General features: G+C 35.5%; 1 protein-coding gene across 1 annotated transcript in view; it reads left to right on the top strand.

Annotated features, from left to right (window-relative positions):
• CSMD3 (CUB and Sushi multiple domains 3) overlaps positions 1 to 20510 on the top strand; it is a gene marked incomplete at its 5' end in the record, with an annotated part of 448395 nt that overhangs the window by 189539 nt on the left and 238346 nt on the right. Inside the window, one exon of the mRNA XM_039219338.1 lies at positions 10550 to 10666. Within this exon, the coding sequence (XP_039075269.1) occupies positions 10550 to 10666 (117 nt within the window). The remainder of the gene's footprint in view (positions 1 to 10549; positions 10667 to 20510) is intronic.

Here is a 20510-nt window from a genome sequence, read left to right as displayed (position 1 = left end):
CAATTTAATGAGTTATCTCTTATTAATAAACTCATATGACCTACTTTTAATTAAATCATATTGCTTTAGTGAAGAAGTAGAAAACTCAACTTTTATTCCATATCTCCTGCTTAAATGGCATGGCTTGCCTTGGGCTAGTTTCTTATCCCAAATGTCCTTGAGGTTTATAGAATTTTTTGAGATTTGCAACAAGTTTAGAGTCTCATCCCATTATAAATGCATATAGATATTATCTAGTCTAATATACTGAACCATTTAGCATTTGATGTCATTTAAAATATGTGTTATAAAGCATGTAGATGAAAGATTCATAAAACAAAGGCCTAGTGGTAAATTATTTCTGGGTATCATCAAATATCTGCCTTTCCTTAGCTTCACATAGGAATTTTGACCACAGACATAATATACAGATTATCTGTCAGAACCATGTTAAAAAGAAGTATAATGTATTTTCCTTTCTTTACTTTTTTTAAAAATAAACTCTAGGCCCAGCGAGGGGCTTGCATGACCCTGAAATCAAGAGTCACATACTCTACCAACTGAGTCATGTACCCCAAATGTATTTTCTATTTTAAAAACTTAAAGTAGTATTGGGATAAAACCAAGGCATGCTTGGTTTTTATATAATGGGAGGGAGGGGAAAGTATTAGTTAAAATGAAATGGGATGGAAAGCTAATGTTATTGAGCACCTGCTATTTCTAGGCACTCTTACTTACATTATCACTCCAGTTGGCTTCCTGCATGCTAGTCTAGAGAATCATTAACATTGTTATAAATAAATCCCTGCTGCTATGAATTCTGGAGCATACCATGTAGAGTCCCCTATGCAAGAAGCAATTAGATTGCAAATCAGTGCCTATAATTCACAGCATATATGTTTGTGACCACTGACTTCGAGCTCATATTTAAACCATCTTTATTTTCTCTGCTTTTGGGATCTCAGTGACTATGCCATTTCTCCAGAAGGGTAGTCTTGTGGCTTCTCACAAGTGCTACTTGTACTGAGAAGCCCCAATTCTCCACTACCATGTAGCCTTTGATTTGGACTTCAAACTTCTGTGTGTGTGTGTATATATATATATATATACAGAAAATTGATTAACACAAAAATTCTCCCCTTACAGAGAAAGAAAAGTATACAACAGTAACTATTAATAGTCATGTTGAGAATCAAACTGTATTAAGGAATGGTATTAAGGTAATAAGACAACAGCTCTAAAAATAGTCAAATATGTACTTCTATTGGAGAAAGAAAAAAAAAGCTACTAAAAATTGCAAGCCACAAAACCTAGAGAGAGAGAAAGCAGATTTATTATTGAATAAGGATATTTGGAATATAATGAACATTACAGGCAGTTTATGGAAGATGCTACAAAGACCAGATAGAATTTCATACAAGTTTATAAAGAAAGAACAAACAACATTTATTTTATCTCCCTGAGGCACACCTGATGTACCTTGTCTATGTATACCTTGTAAGAACCCTGAGTAATTTCTGAAGTATGTGTTTGCTTCAGTCAGAAGGCCAGCAGTATGGAACTGTAAAATCAAAAGTTTGGGCCTATTACGTTTTAAAGGAAATACCCTAAAGGAGGCTGCTGCTTTCCTCCCCTTTATTAAACACAGAAAATTCCATTGTACACTTACACTTCAGCAGCGAGCCATTCACTCCAAGATGTACACATAAAAGAAGATAATACAGAGCTCAAAAGAGGGAATTTTGTTCCTAATCTCAAATGCCAGATCCAGTCAGACTGAAATACTTAGGAGAGTTAGTGAGTAAATCTGTACCACACTGAGGCGATGGTTCTAAAGAGCTTCAAACCTAAGCCAACCCGAAGACTGCGTATTTCTCCCCTACTTCCAAATCTCAGTTTTAGGACCTTTCTGATTCAGGGAAGAATTGATCTGTCTTGTTAGGAAGAGATACAAGAGAGCAAGAAGGTAAGGGTCGTCCAATTGCAACTGATATTTTCCAGATCTTCATAGACTGAAGCAACAATCTCTGAGCCAAGAAAAAGGTTTCTTTTTTGTGTAATGATGAATGCTGTCCTAGAATTTTCTTTTTTGGTGTATAAAATATAATAAAGCGCATAGGTGTAAAAGATAAACTTATTATATTAAAACGCAGCTATCCAAGTACTTAAAACCTATAATTGAAAAAACAAATTTTGATGTAATAATATGTTGCTTCCTTGTTATTGCTTTAAATTAGAAGTTCTAACAAGCTTAATAACTACTATAGTGATAAGCACAAATAATATTTTGAGGTATCTGCAACAATTATAATGTAATATAAAAACATCTATAATTTCTATTGGTGACAAAGCCCCAGTTACTTCTAATACTGCTGTGGTTTTCTGTCTACGTTTGAAATTAAATGAAATGGTATGATTCACTTAGAAAAAATTCCATTAGGGTTGAAAAACATAGACATTTTTTTCCCTGTCCAAATTCGTGAAACAAGAAAAAGAACCTCTGAATTGTAAAAAAAGAGAGAAGATGGGCCAGTTTCTCCTTCTTTCACTATTAATATTGGCTCTTCTTTCACCCTACCTTCTAAAGCATAAAGAGTCCAAAAAAGTAGAGGACTATGTCCATACTGATTGTTAGCAGCTGGGCACAGTGACAGCCCTCTAACTCCCACCACCTCTTGAGAAAACAGCTGAATTAAAGTTGTAGGTTCCTCTTCCTTTGGGATGGAGTACCTTGGTCTTCATCCTTAGAGAAATGAAGAGGAGAGGAAAATAAAAACCATGAGCTCCTCCCAGAGGAAAACAAATCCCTGGGTAGAATCCCTTAAATGGCTTTCCTCTCAGAGGAAGAGTTTGGCAGAAACACCAGGTCAGTTTCCTCCTGTCCTTTCTCTAAACTTCTTAGTTCTTCCTGGGATTGATGAGATTAGTTCATCTTCCTAAGGCCTTTATGAAACCCTCAATATATTACCTCCAGAAGATTCTGTGGGGACAGAGAGTTGTTTCATTCACTTTTATCTAAGCCCACACCAGATCCACTCCCACACTGAAGTTTCCTCTCTTCTATGGCTACTCAGTCAGTAAATAGTGAGGCTGGAATGCAAAGCTAGATCTTGAAGATTCCAAAGCTTTGGGCGTTTATATTGCCTTTACTATGCTACCCTAAACAAGTGGTTTGAAAAATATGAGTTTTACATTCCATGCATTTAGTCAGCAGCAAGATAGTAATATACCATATATATTATTCTTCCTAATATTTATGACATATATTTACTAGAAGTCCATTAAATAAACAGACACTATGCTAAGCTCCAGAATTATAAACAGTGTCTAAAAAAGACATGGGAATTTTGACTTAATAGATTTTGGAGTTAAGGGATACAGACAGACTTTAATCAAAAGACCATATAAATAAACGACTTTATATAAATATAAAACAAGTTGTAATCACTGTTCTGAAAGTAATGGAATGCTGTATGATGGGATCATCTGAAGTAATCTGGAAGAGAAGGAAGACTTTCCTAAGAAATCAATGTTTGTCAAGCGATCCAGTAGGAGTAAGAAACTGTCGGAGAGGATATTTTTTCCCTCCAAACTCATTTTGTACTAATATATTAGCTGTCTTAAAGTATTTTTTTTAACAATAAAAGATTGACATCACTTAAAATCAATGACTTAGACATAAGAAACTAAGCAATGGGAAGGAATTTTAGTTTTTAAAAAGCACCAATAATTCAATGAAAATTATTTTAAGAACTTATCTTCCCATATCCAGCTTCCTAGTGATTGCAAGGGACTTGGGAGTATAGGCACTAGTGAGTGACTGCTAATGAGTCCAAGAATTCGTTTGAGGATGACCCATAATCTGAAGTAAGATAGAGGTCCGGTGCACAACTTTGTGAATATTCTAAACCACAACAACAACACTCAAATGTATACATCATACCTCAGTCTTGAAATGAGGTTAAAAATGAGTGACATAGGTATGACAGATGAACTACTAACATCCATTCTGTTAGAATCTATATATGGCAGCATGGCAGCTCTGTCCAAGAAATATAGCTTTTTGTAGGTCTTTGTCATAGGATCACTCTTTTTCTAAGAACACACTCTAATGGAGAACACAGCTCATGGAGCACTGGGGCATGAAAGGAATGCCCTCCTAGCCAGCAAAATCAAATGAGTGAGTCCAGGCAATCAGTGAGGTGACAGATGTAGAAGCTCATCTCCTACTAAGTTTAGTTAGTGAGTGATTAAAGTGGTTTACAAGCCACTGATTACATTAAGATGGAGGTTCCTTTTAGTGTTAAATGGGAGTATGGAATTATAACACAGAATTAATTCACACATAATAAAGACTGATTTTTACTTTTTTGTCTTTTAGGTGAACAGATGAGGCAATAGGAAACTTATCACAATATTATCTTTAGTTTTCCAGGTCAATAAATGTGAATATATTAGAACGAATGAAAATCAAAATAAATAACTTACTTAGGGTAATAGTTTATAATTCAAAGAGATACTTATTACCATTAGGATAAAAATAGCCTTATTAGAGATATGTTGTCTAAGATAAAATGAAATGCTTATTTATATAGGAGAAATGATGAGAAGCATGAAATCAATGGCTGAATAATTAGATTTTTTTTTAAAACTAAGAACAGGTTTTAAACAAAGGAGGGAAGTAGCAAGAGTAATTTTAATCTTGAAGTCAGTACTGGGAATATTAGCTGTCTGCATTATAAACTCAATTCCAAAGTTTAAGGTTTATAAAAGGACTTCTCTTAAAAGAAAAAAAAAAAAAAAAAAAACCTCAGTGGGAGATACAGCTTTCAAACCCTTTCTCTACCAGGATTTTTGATTTGTGACATTCAATCAGGCTACATCAGGGCATAAGTAATTTACTAGAAGTGGACCAGCACTTTTGTAAAGTACAGCAGTTCTCCCCAACTGAAGGAGTCGCCAGCTACATCTAGTAAATTATTGATTTAATATAGCAGATTGCTCTTTTGTGACCCACAAGAATTCATCACTTTTAAAAGTACTCACCTTGCCTCTGAGTAAAATTTATATACTATATAATAATTTTCATGACAGCATATATTTGATAATAAATTATACATTACACAGCTGAAAAGATTGCATGGTTTACCAGTGCCCTACAATGTCTTCATAAGGCAGACTAATGCCTACCACAAGCTAACTACTCTGTCCCCTAACACCTTTATGCTTTTGCTCCATTTGTGTTGAATTCTTATTGAGTCAGTTGTAAAACTGATTGAGCTGGCAAGTAAACCAAACCTGATTAAGCCAGTTTCACTAATTAATTAAGACTACTCAAAACATTTAATATTAAGTAAATAAATGTAAGCTTTAAATGAAATTTATTTTACAATGAAAATTTAAGCGGAATGAATTTTTAAGATTCTATACATCATTTGCTAAGAAAAATTCACTATTGAACTGAAAATTATGAAAGTTGGGAAATTCATAAAACATAAGATTGATAATTTTCAAGAATAGAATTTCTCACTGCATTTAGAATGCTTTTCACATTTTAAATATCTTTCTCCATCTTGAAAAAATAAAATACAGGTATCATATATCCTGAATTATAGATGTGTTGTATACAAAGGGTCAGAAGGCAGAACTCTGATCAGTGGATCACTGGTTGAGGAAAGGTTTGTAACTAGCATTTGTCTAATTTTTTTAGACTGCATTTATTTTGAGAAGGAAGAGTCTGCTGACACGCTGTGTTACATGTACTATAAAGTCTCTAAGATATGCGGACATTCAAGTCAGACCTCTTCTATAAAATTGGTTTGAGATTCTTCTATTTCACTTACTGGAAAGTTACTTCTTGTTCTCCTTCTTCTTCTCCAGCCCTCCTTCTCCATCCCGCACACATGATCAAACCTTAGTGGGGAAGTCCTTTTCACTAGGTGACCAGAAGCCTTAAAATCCAGTTACAGATTCATCCTCTGATGTCCCTGGAAATACCACATCTCTTTACTGCCTCATCCCTTTCCTACTGCAAGAGTAAAACAAGCACATACAGTATAGTTGCAGTTTGGGCACATTGTACTTATACGAATGAATCCATATGAATTCAGCCAAAGAAAATTTTCAAAAAGCAAACAGGAAAAAAAAAAAGAGAATGAGAAAAATCATAAAATTAAAGGTATGCTCCAGACTATTAAAATGTTAGCATGGATTTGCTACTGTAAAATGGTAGACACGAGTCTGCTCTTCCCTCAGTGGAAGTCAATATCCATGTGGCTTTCGTACTGTAAGAATCCTATCACTGAGCATGTTTTCAATGTTTAAAGATACATACCTTTTACATAATATTGCCTCTCAATGGAAAGCAGCAGTGATTCCTGGTAATTGGAGAAGATTTCAATCACAGAAAGAAAAAAATAGGCTAATATAGATTTATTAAGAGAGGGTATGTCTCAATTCTGTCTTGGATTTAAGTGAATTTCTAGAGAAATTTCTACTAAATGGAATGTTTGTGTATGTGCTGCCTATGGAACACCATTTATAGTAGCCTACCTGGTATTGCAAGCATAATACATTCCAACATCCCATAAACATTTATAGAAAACCCACTGTTTATTGGAACTGTTCTGGTAAAGAAGAGAAATATGATAAGATGTGTCTGCTAGAAAAATCATTGCAGTGGTGAGAACTTGCAGGGATTAGTGGAGCTAGTTGTCTCTTCGAAGAGCTCATGTGGAAACTGTTGGGAGTTTGGGTTGTGGCAGTTTCAGCGTCAGTGAGGAGAGAGAGACTGATGAGCTATGTAAGGGTACAAGCAACAAATCAATGATGTATTGGACCCCAAAAGTGAGGGAGAGAGTGTCAAGGATAACGGTATTTATAATAGGCTAAGTTTGACATTATAAATCTTTAAAATACTTGGGCTCTCCGTGCATACAAAAAAACACAGTTCTTTAGTACTGCAAAATTCTAATCAATTATAGACAATAATATAAATGTGTGAATTATCGCCAAAGTGATAGTACATTTTGGAATCATCGGCCTGGCATTTTGCAAAGTGTGTTCTAGGGAACATTGGTCCTGTGAGACGTTACACTGAAACAGTTTCCACGATCAAATAAGTTTGTGAGAAAAAATATGACAGTCCCCATACTTTACTAAGGTATCAATGAAATCATAAAGAACTCTTTTTCTTTTATCCATGTATTTCCCAAACTTACTTAATCATAGAACCTCTTCTCATAATTCAAGTGTTCAACTACAATGCAATTAAATATAGATTTAAGAGGCTGTCATATGGATCAAATAAGTTATATTCAGGAGCAGGTACAGATGAGTTCTTACATTAAATGCATTACAAGGGATATGGGCTTTTAGAGAAACACAGTCAGTGGGACACATGGCCCACTGGTATAAATAAAATAGCAAAAATAAGCATAGAATTCAAAGTCTTGGTAGGCTTCTAACTTCTACTGATTGTTAACAGAGCCAGAAAAATAAAGGCAGCCCTTTACTACGCCCACCAGTTTAATGAAATTAAAGCAGGAAGAGAGAATATGAAGTTTCTAGGAACAAATATTAGGAGATTTAGTAAAGTTGCTCTGGCTTAGTCATTAAGGAAGAAATGCAAAATTATGGCCACTAGGACAAAGAACAGAATCTAATATAGTATTAGTTATCCTAAAAACAGATGATTATACTGCAACCTCATCTATATTCATCAATGGTTAAAAAATAACTTCACTTTTTTTTATACTTATAAATGATACTTTTTGAAATAGCTGTCCTTAATGTCCATATGCAAAATAGAATCTAAAAAACAAATTGAGGCTGTCTGATGCATATTAATGTGGAATGGCAGAATGTTCATGACTAAGTCACAAAGCTGAACTTGGACTAGAAGCTCTCATTTCTATTCATATTCATTTCCAAATATGAAAATAAGACCTATTGTCACATACATTCAAAGTATTATAATTTTGGAGCACCTTAAAATCAGAAGGAAGGTTAACGTAAATCACACAACTCATTTTTGAATGATTCTCTCATCAGTAATACTATTAGCTGAATAAAGTTATCTGTGCTGAATAAAGAATACACCTGACCACTCTAATTTCACACAATAATGAGTGATGAGAGCAATGCATCTTCGGTTATCATCACCACTGTCAATTTGTTGTTGTTCTGGGGCATTCTAATTTTAGTATCTTTAATCCTAAACATATACTACCATTTTACAAAACATTAAAAGGCAGAACATTATTAGCCACCCAACACAATGTTTATGTTGTATGTATGTGTTTTAAGAATATTGCTATATTTTAAACTTTGGCTAGGAATCCATCAAATGTGTTTACTTTTCAAGCTATCATACCTCATCTCCAGTCACCAAACACACCACTGCATCCAGCTCTCTTTAAAAGGAAACTCAGGGGGCACCTGTGTGCCTCAGTCAGGTAAGCATCTGACTCTTGATTTCGGCTCAGGTCACAGAGTTTGTGAAATCCAGCCTTGCTTGGATTCTCTCTCTCCCTCTCTCTCTGCCCCTCCCAGGCTCATATTTTGTCTCTATAAACTAACAAACAAGCAAACATTTAAAAGGAAAATAGGCAATAACTCCAATAAATTCCCAACACATAACCTAAACCTATGTATTTCCAGTCTCCTTCATCCCTTTTGCTCAGGTCACAGGGGAAGGTCACTGATGTTTTCAAAAGCAAAATGGCTCCACTTTTATTTTTTATCTTAACTTTTTCCTAGATTCTAAGTCTGTTCCTGATTTTTCCCTTGTAATGACTCCTTCTCCACTATTAAATAAAACAGTAGCAAAACTCATTCAGCTTTGGATCTTCCCCCAACTACTCCCTACCTTCTCCTATTGTTTATGATTAAGGTTCTGATTGCGTCTGTTATTTCTTTACATGCTTTTCTTTATCCAACTACTATCTAGCTGCCACCTCTCTACTCTACTTCCAGGGTTAGCAAACTTTATTCTGTAAAGCGCCAGATGGTATTTTGGGATTTGTTGGCTACATATGTCTCTGTCACATACTCTCACTTAGTTTTGTTTTGTAACTCTAAGAATGTAAAACCCTCTTCTGATGGGGTGGATTTGGTTTGCTGGTTGTAATTTGCAGAAAGCTGCATTAGTTGAAACCATTGTATAAATAATACCAAAAATCCCATTGCTTGAGGGGAGTCCTCTCTGCACAAGTTCAAAGACAATTAAGGGATAGGATGAAGAAAATCAAACTGTTAGCTTTAATATTGATAAAAGCAGAGGAGCCAAAACAATAGGCATCCTACGCAGCTACTGGTGTCCTGCAACTAACCATGGCCACTCTCTCAGCAGACTTGCCCTGTAATACTGACTCAGGAGAGGAGAAGACCAGCCAATATGCTCTTTAAGCAAAATGGTGCCCAGCCCAGAGTAAAGTTGAAGTTCTTGTGCTGGGGTCACCAATCTGGAAAGCTCATTCTACCTCTGAGAGTAAGGCGCGGACCCAGCCAGCCAGCAGTTAAACAGCATCCCTCCTCAAGAAAAGCATAGGCCTAGAGAAGAAGCCCCTGCTCTCTGACCCTCCATGTCACCAAACCCACTCACTCCTTTTTCATTTATTACCGTTTGCAACAATTAACCCTGTTGACCACTTTGTTTTAAGTGAAGCTCTGTTTTCTGTGGCTTCCATGAGACTACATTCTCTGTAGCCACCCTCTGAGTGATCCTTCACCTTGGCATACCCCAGACCTCCTGTTTGGCCATCTTTTTTCATTCTGTATAATTTTCTGGATGATCTCATTCATTTAGAGAATATCAACTATCATCTTTATGTTTCCAATACCTAAATGTCTATCGTTACCCTGAGTCTGTCTCATAGCCCAGAACTGTAAAATCCAAGGTATTCCCCTATTTTTGTGAACAGCAGAACCATCATCTACAAATTTGCCCAAAACATTGGTTTCACCCTCACCTCTTTTAGGAACATAGCACATTTGGGGCTGAGGTAACAAAAAAACAAATCTGCCTCTGTGCACCATCAGCAGCGCTAACGATTCAAATGTAAATCACATAAACAGATAAAGGTTGGTGAGAGAGTATTTTACTTAGATGAGTGGGTGCATGTGTTTGTACAGCCATCCCTGTCCCATGTATAAAAATACTTAATTTGGTGGCAGCATAATCAAGGTTGATTTTGAGTAGAGTGTCAAAGCCTGGCAGTGAGTACAACAGTTTGCCACCTGCATATGTAATTTCTCATCATTATAAAAGACATTTTCTCTACACTTTTATCATAAATGAAAGCAGGCCTGCCATTATTACCCCTAGCGATAGCACCATTATATCACATTTATATTTCTGTGTTTGAGAAGAGTAAATCTGAATACTTAAAGTAGTCACATATGTTCACAATTTATTTTTAAAATATTTGACAGTGGTGGATTTTGTGAAAAGATGAAAATAAATCAAATACCTAAAATTCAATAACCATAATTTTTATATCAAGAAAATATTCAGAGTGTGATTTTTGAAGCTTTTCTAAAAATGTTTTTTGTCATTTTTGTTCCCTAGCACCCTGTGGAAGTCATTCAACGGGTTCAGAAGGCACTGTTCTATCACCAAACTATCCAAAAAATTACAGTGTGGGACATAACTGTGTTTATTCTATAGCAGTTCCCAAGGAGTTTGGTAAGTAATATTCATCTCATCACATAATGTTTCATTCCAGACACGCTTTATTTTTCAATACGTGCTATTCAAAAATGTTAGTTTTCTATGAACATTTTCACTATTCACAAAGTACTTTACTCAACAATTCTTTTTAGATAGTAGCTTTGTAATAATAAAATTTTGAGGTCATTTTACTCAATCTGAATTTACAGTCAGGTACACAGGTGAACAACAATATAAAAATGAAAACAGGATTGTTTTTAATTTTTAAAAATAAGTACATCCAGTAACCTTGCAAGTGCCTTCATGTCAGAATGATATAAAATGGGAAATTACCAGAGCATAAAGCAAAGTGTGCTCTGCAAAATATGCATGCAGTCAAATATAGAACTAGTATAATAATGCCAAAGTATATACAAAACAATCATATTGTTTTATACCTTTTAAACACATTTCTAGAAGGAAAAGATTTTGGTTTCAAGCACCTAGTTTCTGGGACAGCAATGAACATAAAAAGACAGTAAAGGACATTTTAGCTCATCTTGTCAATCTGACAATCTGTTCTGCATTGGCCCTGAGAAGACAATGTGTCCTTTGCTGCCTTCACATCTCCCTGATCACAAGTCTTAGAAGTCACTTACCTGGCTTCTAAAGGTTTTGTATCTGAGATCCAGCTGGATCTCACCCAGGTTAAGCTCTGTTTATGGATGGATAGGCAAAGGAAATTTAGTGAGCAGTAAAGTATGGGAGAGAGGCTGAAAATTCAGACTTCTACAATTTAGATTTACAGCATTGTGTTACATGGTAAAGGATTTGCTATAGCTGTAATGAATGTCTAGGCCTAAATGACAAAGTATTTTAGCAGAAGGACGTGGATTTTATCATATCAAGATTTTGGATCACATCTTGACTTGACGTTTCTGCTGATATATAAAATAAGCTGATGCTTCCAGTCCAATTTCTTATAACCTGATATTGCCTATATATCCTCCTTCTCTCTCTTTTGAAACAAGTCCAAGATCTTCAACTTGTTTGAGGGAACATTGTCGTCAGAAGTGAAATACTAAACCTTTTGTTTAACCTTGAAATAGAATGGTGAGGCCAGCATTAGCAAGGTGTCTATTTCTTTGCTCTACAAAATATTTCTTCTTCCTAGCATACTGATCGGTTAAATCAGAGTTGAACTCTGAGAAGAGAGTGACAGCCTAGAAAGAAAAACATTATCCATCTAATTGTTTATTTATTTTTTCCTTTTGTGCCTCAAAATAGTCCTTTTCTTATAAGAAGGGTTTATAGTTCCCAGATGCCAACAATGTTGCACGGTTGCTGACAGAACCCTAGCAATGATGATCCAGAAGATTGCCTAGTTACTTCAGTTCTCTTTCTAAGCCATTAATTTGTTCTATTATAACCTATTCTTGGGATGTCATGGGGCCAAATTCAATGAAAAAGGAGAATTCAGCATTTCATTTCCTAACACGTAGACATGCTGGTCACTAGGGATATTTTATCGTAGCCTCTGGATCCTCTGGATGTTCAAAAAGAGAAGGAAAAGGACAGATTAAAATAAACGGAAATCAACAGATTTCTAAATAATGGAATCTATTCTAGCAGGCGTAATGTAAATTAAATGTAGTCTTCTTATGTAAAAAGTGATGCAACTGATAGTGGTATTTAATATTAATTTTTAAGCAAGTCTTGGATCATTTGTGAATGAAATCAAATGTGCTTTGATTTATTAGTAAGGAAACTGACCTTGGGGTGCCTGGGTGGCTCTGTTGGTTAAGTGTCCGACTAGAGCTCAGGTCATGATCTCACAGTTCGTGGGTTCGAGCCCCGCTTTGGGCTTTGTGCTGACAGCTAGCTCAGAGCATGGAGTTTGTTTCGGATTCTGTATCTCTCTCTCTCTCTGACCCTCCCCTTCTCTCTCTCTCTCTCAGAAATAAATAAAACATTAACTTTTTTAAAAAAAAGTAAGGAAATTGATCTATTTGTATAAATGTTACATTCTGGATATCAAACTACATAAGAAGCCAGACAAACTTGGAGTTCTAGTTTCAGCCTGTCACATCTTATAGCTATCTGTCTTTGTACAAGTTACATAAGCTCTTTGAGGCTCAGTTTCTTTATGTGTAAAGTTGAGATCATTATGCCTACAGAGCAGAGTTGTTGGGAAGGATGAATGAGATTGTATATTTATAAAAGATATCTCACATAGTTCATGTTCATTATGAGTTTAAAAATGCCAACTTTGAAGTCAGATTTCTGGATTCATAGCACAATTCATTGCTCTTTTTCATTTAGACAAGTCCCATCATTAACCTGAATTTTACTTTTCTACTCTCTGAAATAGAGGTGATAAATGTCTACCTCATAGGGTTAATTTATAATTAAATGATACGCTATTTGTATGTGATTGCATAATAACACATAGTTAAGTCATATACACACAGAGATTCCCATATACACATAGTTTTCTTTATGTTCACATTTGTAGAGATCCTACCACCAGTTACCAAAAATGATGAAGTAAAATGACCTGGATTCTGGATTTATTAGAGTCTTAAGAGTAGTATGGCAAAAAATAAAACCTTTATATTATGTAATTAAAGCATAGAAGCAAATAGTTTGTGTTACATCTCCAGTGGATATCTAATCACCTAATGACACTTAAACGTTTTCTGGGAGCAGAGTAGATGAGTTAAATAAATAATAAACATCGACTTCTTCCTATTTCTACTTTTACCCCCTGAATGTGAGATGATCAAGCAGTCGTCATTGGATTATCAACAAATCCAATTTCTATTTTGCTTCTTATTCCTCTCATTCTCAGTTTTCTTCTGTTGCCACTTTTAGCTGTTTTATGACTTTTTGGTATCACTTCATAACATACCAGTTCTCACTTTTTTCTCTTCCTGTCATTTATCTTAAAATATAATCATTCTTTTTTTTTTAATTTTTTAAATGTTTTTAAAAAATTTATTTCTGAGAGAGAGACAGAGAGAGACAGAGACAGAGACAGCATGAGCAGGGGATGGTCAGAGAGAGAGGGAGACACAGAATCTGAAGCAGGCTCCAGGCTCTGAGCTAGCTGTCACCACAGAGCCCGATGTGGGGCTCTAACCCACCATTCGTGGGAGCATGACCTGAGCCGAAGTCGGATGCTCAACCGACTGAGCCATCCAGGAGCCCCAAAATATAATCATTCTTTCTTCTGTATCTTTTATATGCTGACACTCTTAGAATTTCACTTTGTAATCATTTAGCATAATATCTGTCAGATATACTCAATTCATTCACTGGAATTGCAGATTTACAAAGGTTAAGGTTCTAAAGTTATGTAAGGAGAAAATCACATACAATCAACCTTACATGTGGAATATGTTAAATCGCCCATAAAAGTCATCTACATGATTTTGCATGAGCCATGTAGTCGCTGAATTATTCTAACAGGACATTTATCCTCTTATGTCAGAATACGTAACAATTTCTTTAGATAATACCAGATGAGCTAGCTTGATCTTTTGTAGGTCATATGCTACCAAATTACTTTTATTTATTTATTGCTGCCCAGTGTAGAATTGAATTCATATCCGTTAAATGTGAGCATAATATGAACCTACATTAGCAGTTGATTGAATGAATATTATTTTGTCAGTCAATTTCTATCTTTCAGTTTTTATAGGTAAGGAAATTGTCAATTCCTAATGTTTTCATGAGCATCATTGGATTTCATTTGAACTTTAGATATCAGGGTCTCTTTGGTGATATTCATTCTGCAGGATTATAGCTGTTTTATATATGCAGGGAAATATAATAATTCTGGGTCATTGAATAACATTTATTGATACTTGACTTACTTCTAACAAACTGTTACACTTGACTTATGGACTAAAAATAACCTACTTTTAATAAAATGTTCTATTTTTCTTCATTTCTCAATTTTTAATTACCAGTTGTCTCCTCTTTTTTGGTTTGACTGTTTATGTCTTCATACAATGGTTTGTTTGTAAGTGCCAAAATATGCAAAGCAGATTTTTAATTTTTAATTTGATGTAGATAAGATGCTTTAGAACATAAGAAAAATGTTGGCATTGTTAAAGAAAAAATATGTTTGCTAATATGTATTTATACTTTGAGTGTAGCAGCAAAAATCAAGTTGTATGGAATGGGGAATTACAAAAATTGGAGACTAAGTGTTGTTGACTTCTATTTCAACAATTCTGGCTGAGGAAAAAAATAAAAAACAGAAAGAGCTAGGATGGCAGTGAGATGGGATGCAGGTTAGAGGCTGGTGTTTATGTTTGTTTTCTCTTGGAATAGAAAATAATGGAATTTTCGTATTTTAAAGCCCAAGAGAAAGACACAATAGACAAGGCAAAATTAAAGCTTTTATGTGGACCAATTGGTAAAACAAGATGCTTAAAATAATTAAAGGAGATGAAAGTTCTCTTTCAACTATCTATCAGAAGAAATGATTCATAACTAGTTATATAATACCTAAATTGGTTTCACATGGAATATTACTTTTTATAATGATTATCCCTTTCCAAACTCCCCTTACCCCCCTTCTTTCCCTTCAGTCCTTGCATTTCAGGGATTATGTGTAAGAGAAAATGTATTGGTATCTGAGGGCCACCTTAAGAAAATATCACAAACTCAGTAGTTTAAAACAACAGAAATTTGTTCTCTCAGTTCTGGAAGCTGGATCTCTGAAATCAAGCTATCATCCGTGCCTCACATCCTCTGCAAGCCCTCGGGAAGAATCTTTCCTTGCTTCCTCCTAGCTTCTAGTGGCTTTCAGCAACCCTTCACATTCAGTGACTGTAGTTGTATCATTGATTTCTGCCTCTGTCTTCACAAGACCTTTGCCCTATTTGTGTGTCTCCTCTGTTTCTGCGTGTATCTCTGTCTTCTTTTCTTATAAAGACACTACATATTGCATTTAGGGTACACTTTAATCCAGTATAATTTCATATTAATATTTAATTATATCTGCAAAGACCCTGTTTCCAAATACAATGACATTTTGAGCTCCGGGGTAGATACAGATTTTGGGGGGTGGGAGATGCTATTCAACCCACTACAGAGGATAAACTGTATAAACACAGTTTTATGTAGAAAATCTTAAACAAAAATTATTCTATAAAGTATGTATCAAATATTAGCTCTGTAAAATGCAAACTGACATTCAGATTTCTTGGAGAATTCCAACATGAAAATTACCTTGAGGATATCCAAAATAGTCTGTAGTGACTTAATTTTGTGTTTGGCCTCCCAGATAGTTTCACCTCCTAAAAGGCCCATCATGAATGAATGCATATTTATTAAGGTACAAAGCTTACTTTTCCCCAAGACTAGCTTTCAAATGTGGAATCTTGGAAGTGTGCATGAAATCCTTCTCAGGTTTTTCTTCTTAGTTTTCCCAATTAGTCTGCCCTCTCTTTCTCTTCTGTTATTAATGCAGTCTCTTGGTTGTATAGGTTTCAAGTTCATGAACTTCTAAATCACACAAAGTTGTCAGGCTGGTTTGCTCTGTACAGGGGGCACAGAGAGTTACTAAAACCTTTTGTTTATTGAGAGAGAGGTTTGGATTTGTTTGTTTTGTTTTAAATAATTAACATCAACCTTGAATTTCTTTCCTACTTTTACATATTTTATATATTTTTATTATTCACAACTGCTATTTTCCTTTCATTACAGTATGTTTCCTCAAGGTCAATTTAGAACTATCTTTCCCCATGATGTCGCCTACAATATAGGGTTATAATTGTGGGGTGTGGGTTTTTTGTTTTTTTTTCTCAAACTATACCATAATGTTATATTAACAACACTGATAATGATTGGATAATGCATATTTCATTAATTCTTATTATATTCATTAAATTTAGTATTTTCTTTCCATCTTATAGACTTAGGTTATTACATAATGATTGTTAAATGCAATTTACTTTTGTAATATATTTTTCACACTTCTGTATTAACTGTTAGTCTATAAAAGGTAGTATTTAAAATTTGGATCTCCTTAGAATTTAGAAGGAAAACGCAAAACCAGTGGATTGGAACTAAGATGTACACACACTCCCACTATATATATGTACACATATGAGGATTTCTTTTCTTGTGGCTAGCTGGACTTTTTAATATGTACTACTGTAGTTTTGAGCTGCAAATGGAAAGTTAACTATTCTCATCTTTTGTGTTTAATAGCCATTCTTTTACTCTGTGTATATTCTCCTTTAAAACTCAGACATATATTCGCCCATTTGTCTTTTGATCTTCTATCTAGGTGGTTTTCAATATCTATTTTATTCAGCATCCCTTACATAATTTATGTTATCATTACCAGACTTTATACCCAATTCAGTAATTTATTATCACTAATTTTCCCCAAATTGTAGTAACAAATTGTTTTGAGATTATTTTTGTATGCTCATTAGGTCAGTAAATCATTTCCCTGGCATTCTGTTTCTCCTGGTGTAAAGATTTCAATAATGAATGAATTCTTCCAGTCAATAAAGGCTTTTTATTTTTATATTTAAAACATATGACACCAGCATCAAAATCTATAGTCTTTTATAAATATTGAGTTTACTTATTTAACAATGATAAATGTACACAAAATGTATATTTATACAAAATGTGTATTTACCACTTATCATTATTTATTAGACTTAGAATAATTGCAAAGAAAAGTGTGCTCTCTTATCTTTTTAAAAAAATTAATGGTTCTTTTAATGTCAATATGCAGGAACGTGTATGTTAATTGTATGCCTATAAGAGAGGAAACCCTTATTTTTGAGCCCAACATTTTAGAGTAAGGAAAATGCATTATTCTTTGTACTTATATTATTTAATTCTTTGGGTACTACTCATATAAGTAGATGAATCCATGTTTAGTCACGAGGTGGACCAGGACCCCCATCCAAATTTGGTTTGGATGTCAATACTTATGACACCACACATGCACTAAGAAGGTATGAAAACATGTATGTATCACTCATAATAACGAGACTCTCTGGGAAGAGCAGAGTTCAATCCAAAATTGGATTCAGTGAGATCCAAAATTGCTTAAGGAAACAAATAAAGCTGACTGGCTTTGGGTTTTATTCTGGTGCTGGAGTGAAAGCTCCCACACAACGGTCAGAACTTACATGGTTTGAAAATCCCTTTTATTCTAAAGGAGAGTGTACCCTGACTTTCTCATTAGCTTGAACTACATAGGGAGCAAAAGAAAAGTGGAAGGGGTATGGCTTGAAACTTGCCAGTGATTAAACATCAAAAATGGATCAGACTTTATCTCTCTTCACTCTTGGTGTTTTTTAAGTGAAATGTGTCATATTTTAACTTGTCTATATCACAGTGTCACTTTATAAGGTTTGTCTCCAGAGACGGGTAACGGACATGAAGTGTCCATTGAATGTCTTGTTATAAAGCTTAGCATTTTCTATTGTGAGAAGTGAAATGATTGTCTTGGTTGAAGTTATTGACATTATTATCTCTAATAACATCTAGAGCTCTAAAAAAGATGTGAAGTGTCTTGATGAAGTCTTAGTATTGTGGCTTCAGTATGTGTGGAGATGTGTAGCATTGATTTGCATTTAGGGAATGTCCATAAGGGACAACCTTGGACCATATGCTTAGACAACTGGCAGCAGGTCAAGGGTCTAAGACACATTCACCTGGAACTGTTTGTTAACTATAATATCCAGTGAAAGGTGACTGTCCAAAGTTTGGGCAGTTGTACTTATCAGTGAGTCTTTTATCAGGAATATGTAGTTAAGGTATTAAAAGCAGCAGCTTTCCAGGGTGTTTAATCATGTTGATGATGTCGGTTATACTACCTGAGATATACAGATTCACTTTACTATTCAGTTGATCCCCAAAGGCTACTTACTCAGGGAGCTAAGGAGTTCAGAAGAGGAACCTCTGCAAAAGCATGGCATCTGGCAAGGAATTAAGAACCAGAAAGGCCACACCTTCATGCAGATTGGGGCAGGTCATAGGCCTAGTTTTAGCTCTAATATGTAGGTATAATTTCCATTTTTACAAGGAGGTTTTGATAGCCATACTGAACTTGTAGAATGCTACTTCCAAAACTCAAGGCACAATGGGCAGCTGAATATAGACAGCAGTGGTCTCAGAGCCTTTGAGACTGTCTTTTTCTAGGAGATCCCACTATGCAGTACTGCCACTGAAATGCATAGGGCTTTGTGGGGAATCTTGTATCAGAAGTTCAGGGGCAACTTATGGCTATAATAGGTGGTCCAGAGACTCCAAGAGCCACGAAGGGAACTTGCTAAAGCTTCTAGAGTAATGGAGTCTCTGAGGGACAGCACTTATATTATAATTCAGAAGGAGTCTAGAGACACTTTTGTAAATGGCCCCATTCAAGGTGGCCAGTTTACTAAAAACAGCATACATTACCTTAAGTAAAATTATATATTAGGAATATGTTGTCCTTAAAATACAAAAATTCCTTAAAAACCTTTTGAGCTGGTTTAACATTGTTGTTGCCATGACTGTCAGTATTTCATTGTTGGAGTACCTGGATGGCTCAGTCAGTGGAGTATGCGTCTCTTGACCTCAGGTGGAGAGTTGGAGCCCCACACTGGGTGTAGAGATTACTTAAAAATAAAATCTTAATTTTTTTTTCTTTCTTAATGGTGTTGGAAACAGAGTGGCTTTGGGCTAACCAAATGTTTCCTAGGGATTTAACTGAGGTGACAGGGCCTTCTATTATATGTGGGGAAATGGATCCTCCCATTTTGCGAGCCCTTTTGTATTTGTATGTCTTGAATGATTGTGACAAATGAATATTCATGAGGAAAGATGTCATAAGAGTAAGGACATTACCTGTGCTCATCAAGAAAGTTGGACACACTTATAATTTTGCCAACAAAGACAGGAGCAATGGCTGAGCTATTGAAGACCTCATGGGTAGCCAGGTAGGGATGTCCTGTCAAAGCTGAGGTAAAATATGTTGCAATCCATCATAGCTAAAGGCAAACTATGGTTGAGAGTCTGCAGAAATCGGTATTAAACAACATATAAACCAAATAAATAATAGCAAAATATTTACCAGCTGATGATTGGACGGAACCAATGAATTCAACTATATTGATTATGGGGATTTAAATGGGTGGAACCACAGAACTACGGTTGCAGTAATCCACCATCAAGTACCATTCATTTTTCCCACGTTTAAGAATAGCCATACTGGGCTGTTAAAGGTAGAAATACTGGGTATAAACACCCTTCTCTAAATAAATCTTTTGTGCTGTGTTTCAATCTTTGAAGACTCTGTTTTGTTTTGTTTTGTTTTTTTAATAAGTATTTTTTGTTAATGTTTTATTTATTTCTAGGAGAGAGGGAGACAGCATGAGCAGGGGAGGGTCAGAGAGAGAGGGAGACACAGAATTGGAAACAGGCTCCAGGCTCTGAGCTGGCAGTCAGCACAGAGCCTGACGTGGGGCTCGAACCCACGAACCGCGGGATCATGACCTAAGCGAAAGTCGGACGCCCAACCGACTAAGTCACCCAGCGCCCCTGAAGGCTCTGTTTTAACTTATCTTGGGCCATATTAACTATTTTAATTAAGGAGAAAGGTCCATAGTGTCTGAATTTGACAAGTCTTCTAGAAATGCCAAAGACATGGGGCGCCTGGGTGGCTCAGTCGGTTAAGTGTCTGACTACGGCTCGGGTCATGATCTCGCGGTTTGTGGGTTTGAGCCCCGCGTCGGGCTCTGTGCTGACAGCTCAGAGTCTGGAGCCTGTGTTGGATTCTGTGTCTCACTTTCTCTCTGACCCTCCCCTGCTCATGCTGTCTGTCTCTCTCAGAAATAAATAAAACATAAAAAAA

Source organism: Hyaena hyaena, unplaced genomic scaffold (genome assembly GCF_003009895.1).
Source record: "Hyaena hyaena isolate Hyena2069 unplaced genomic scaffold, ASM300989v1 scaffold_809, whole genome shotgun sequence".
Lineage (NCBI taxonomy): Eukaryota > Metazoa > Chordata > Mammalia > Carnivora > Hyaenidae > Hyaena > Hyaena hyaena.
Note: the sequence above shows the minus strand (reverse complement) of the source record. Positions and strands in the feature narration are given on the sequence as shown.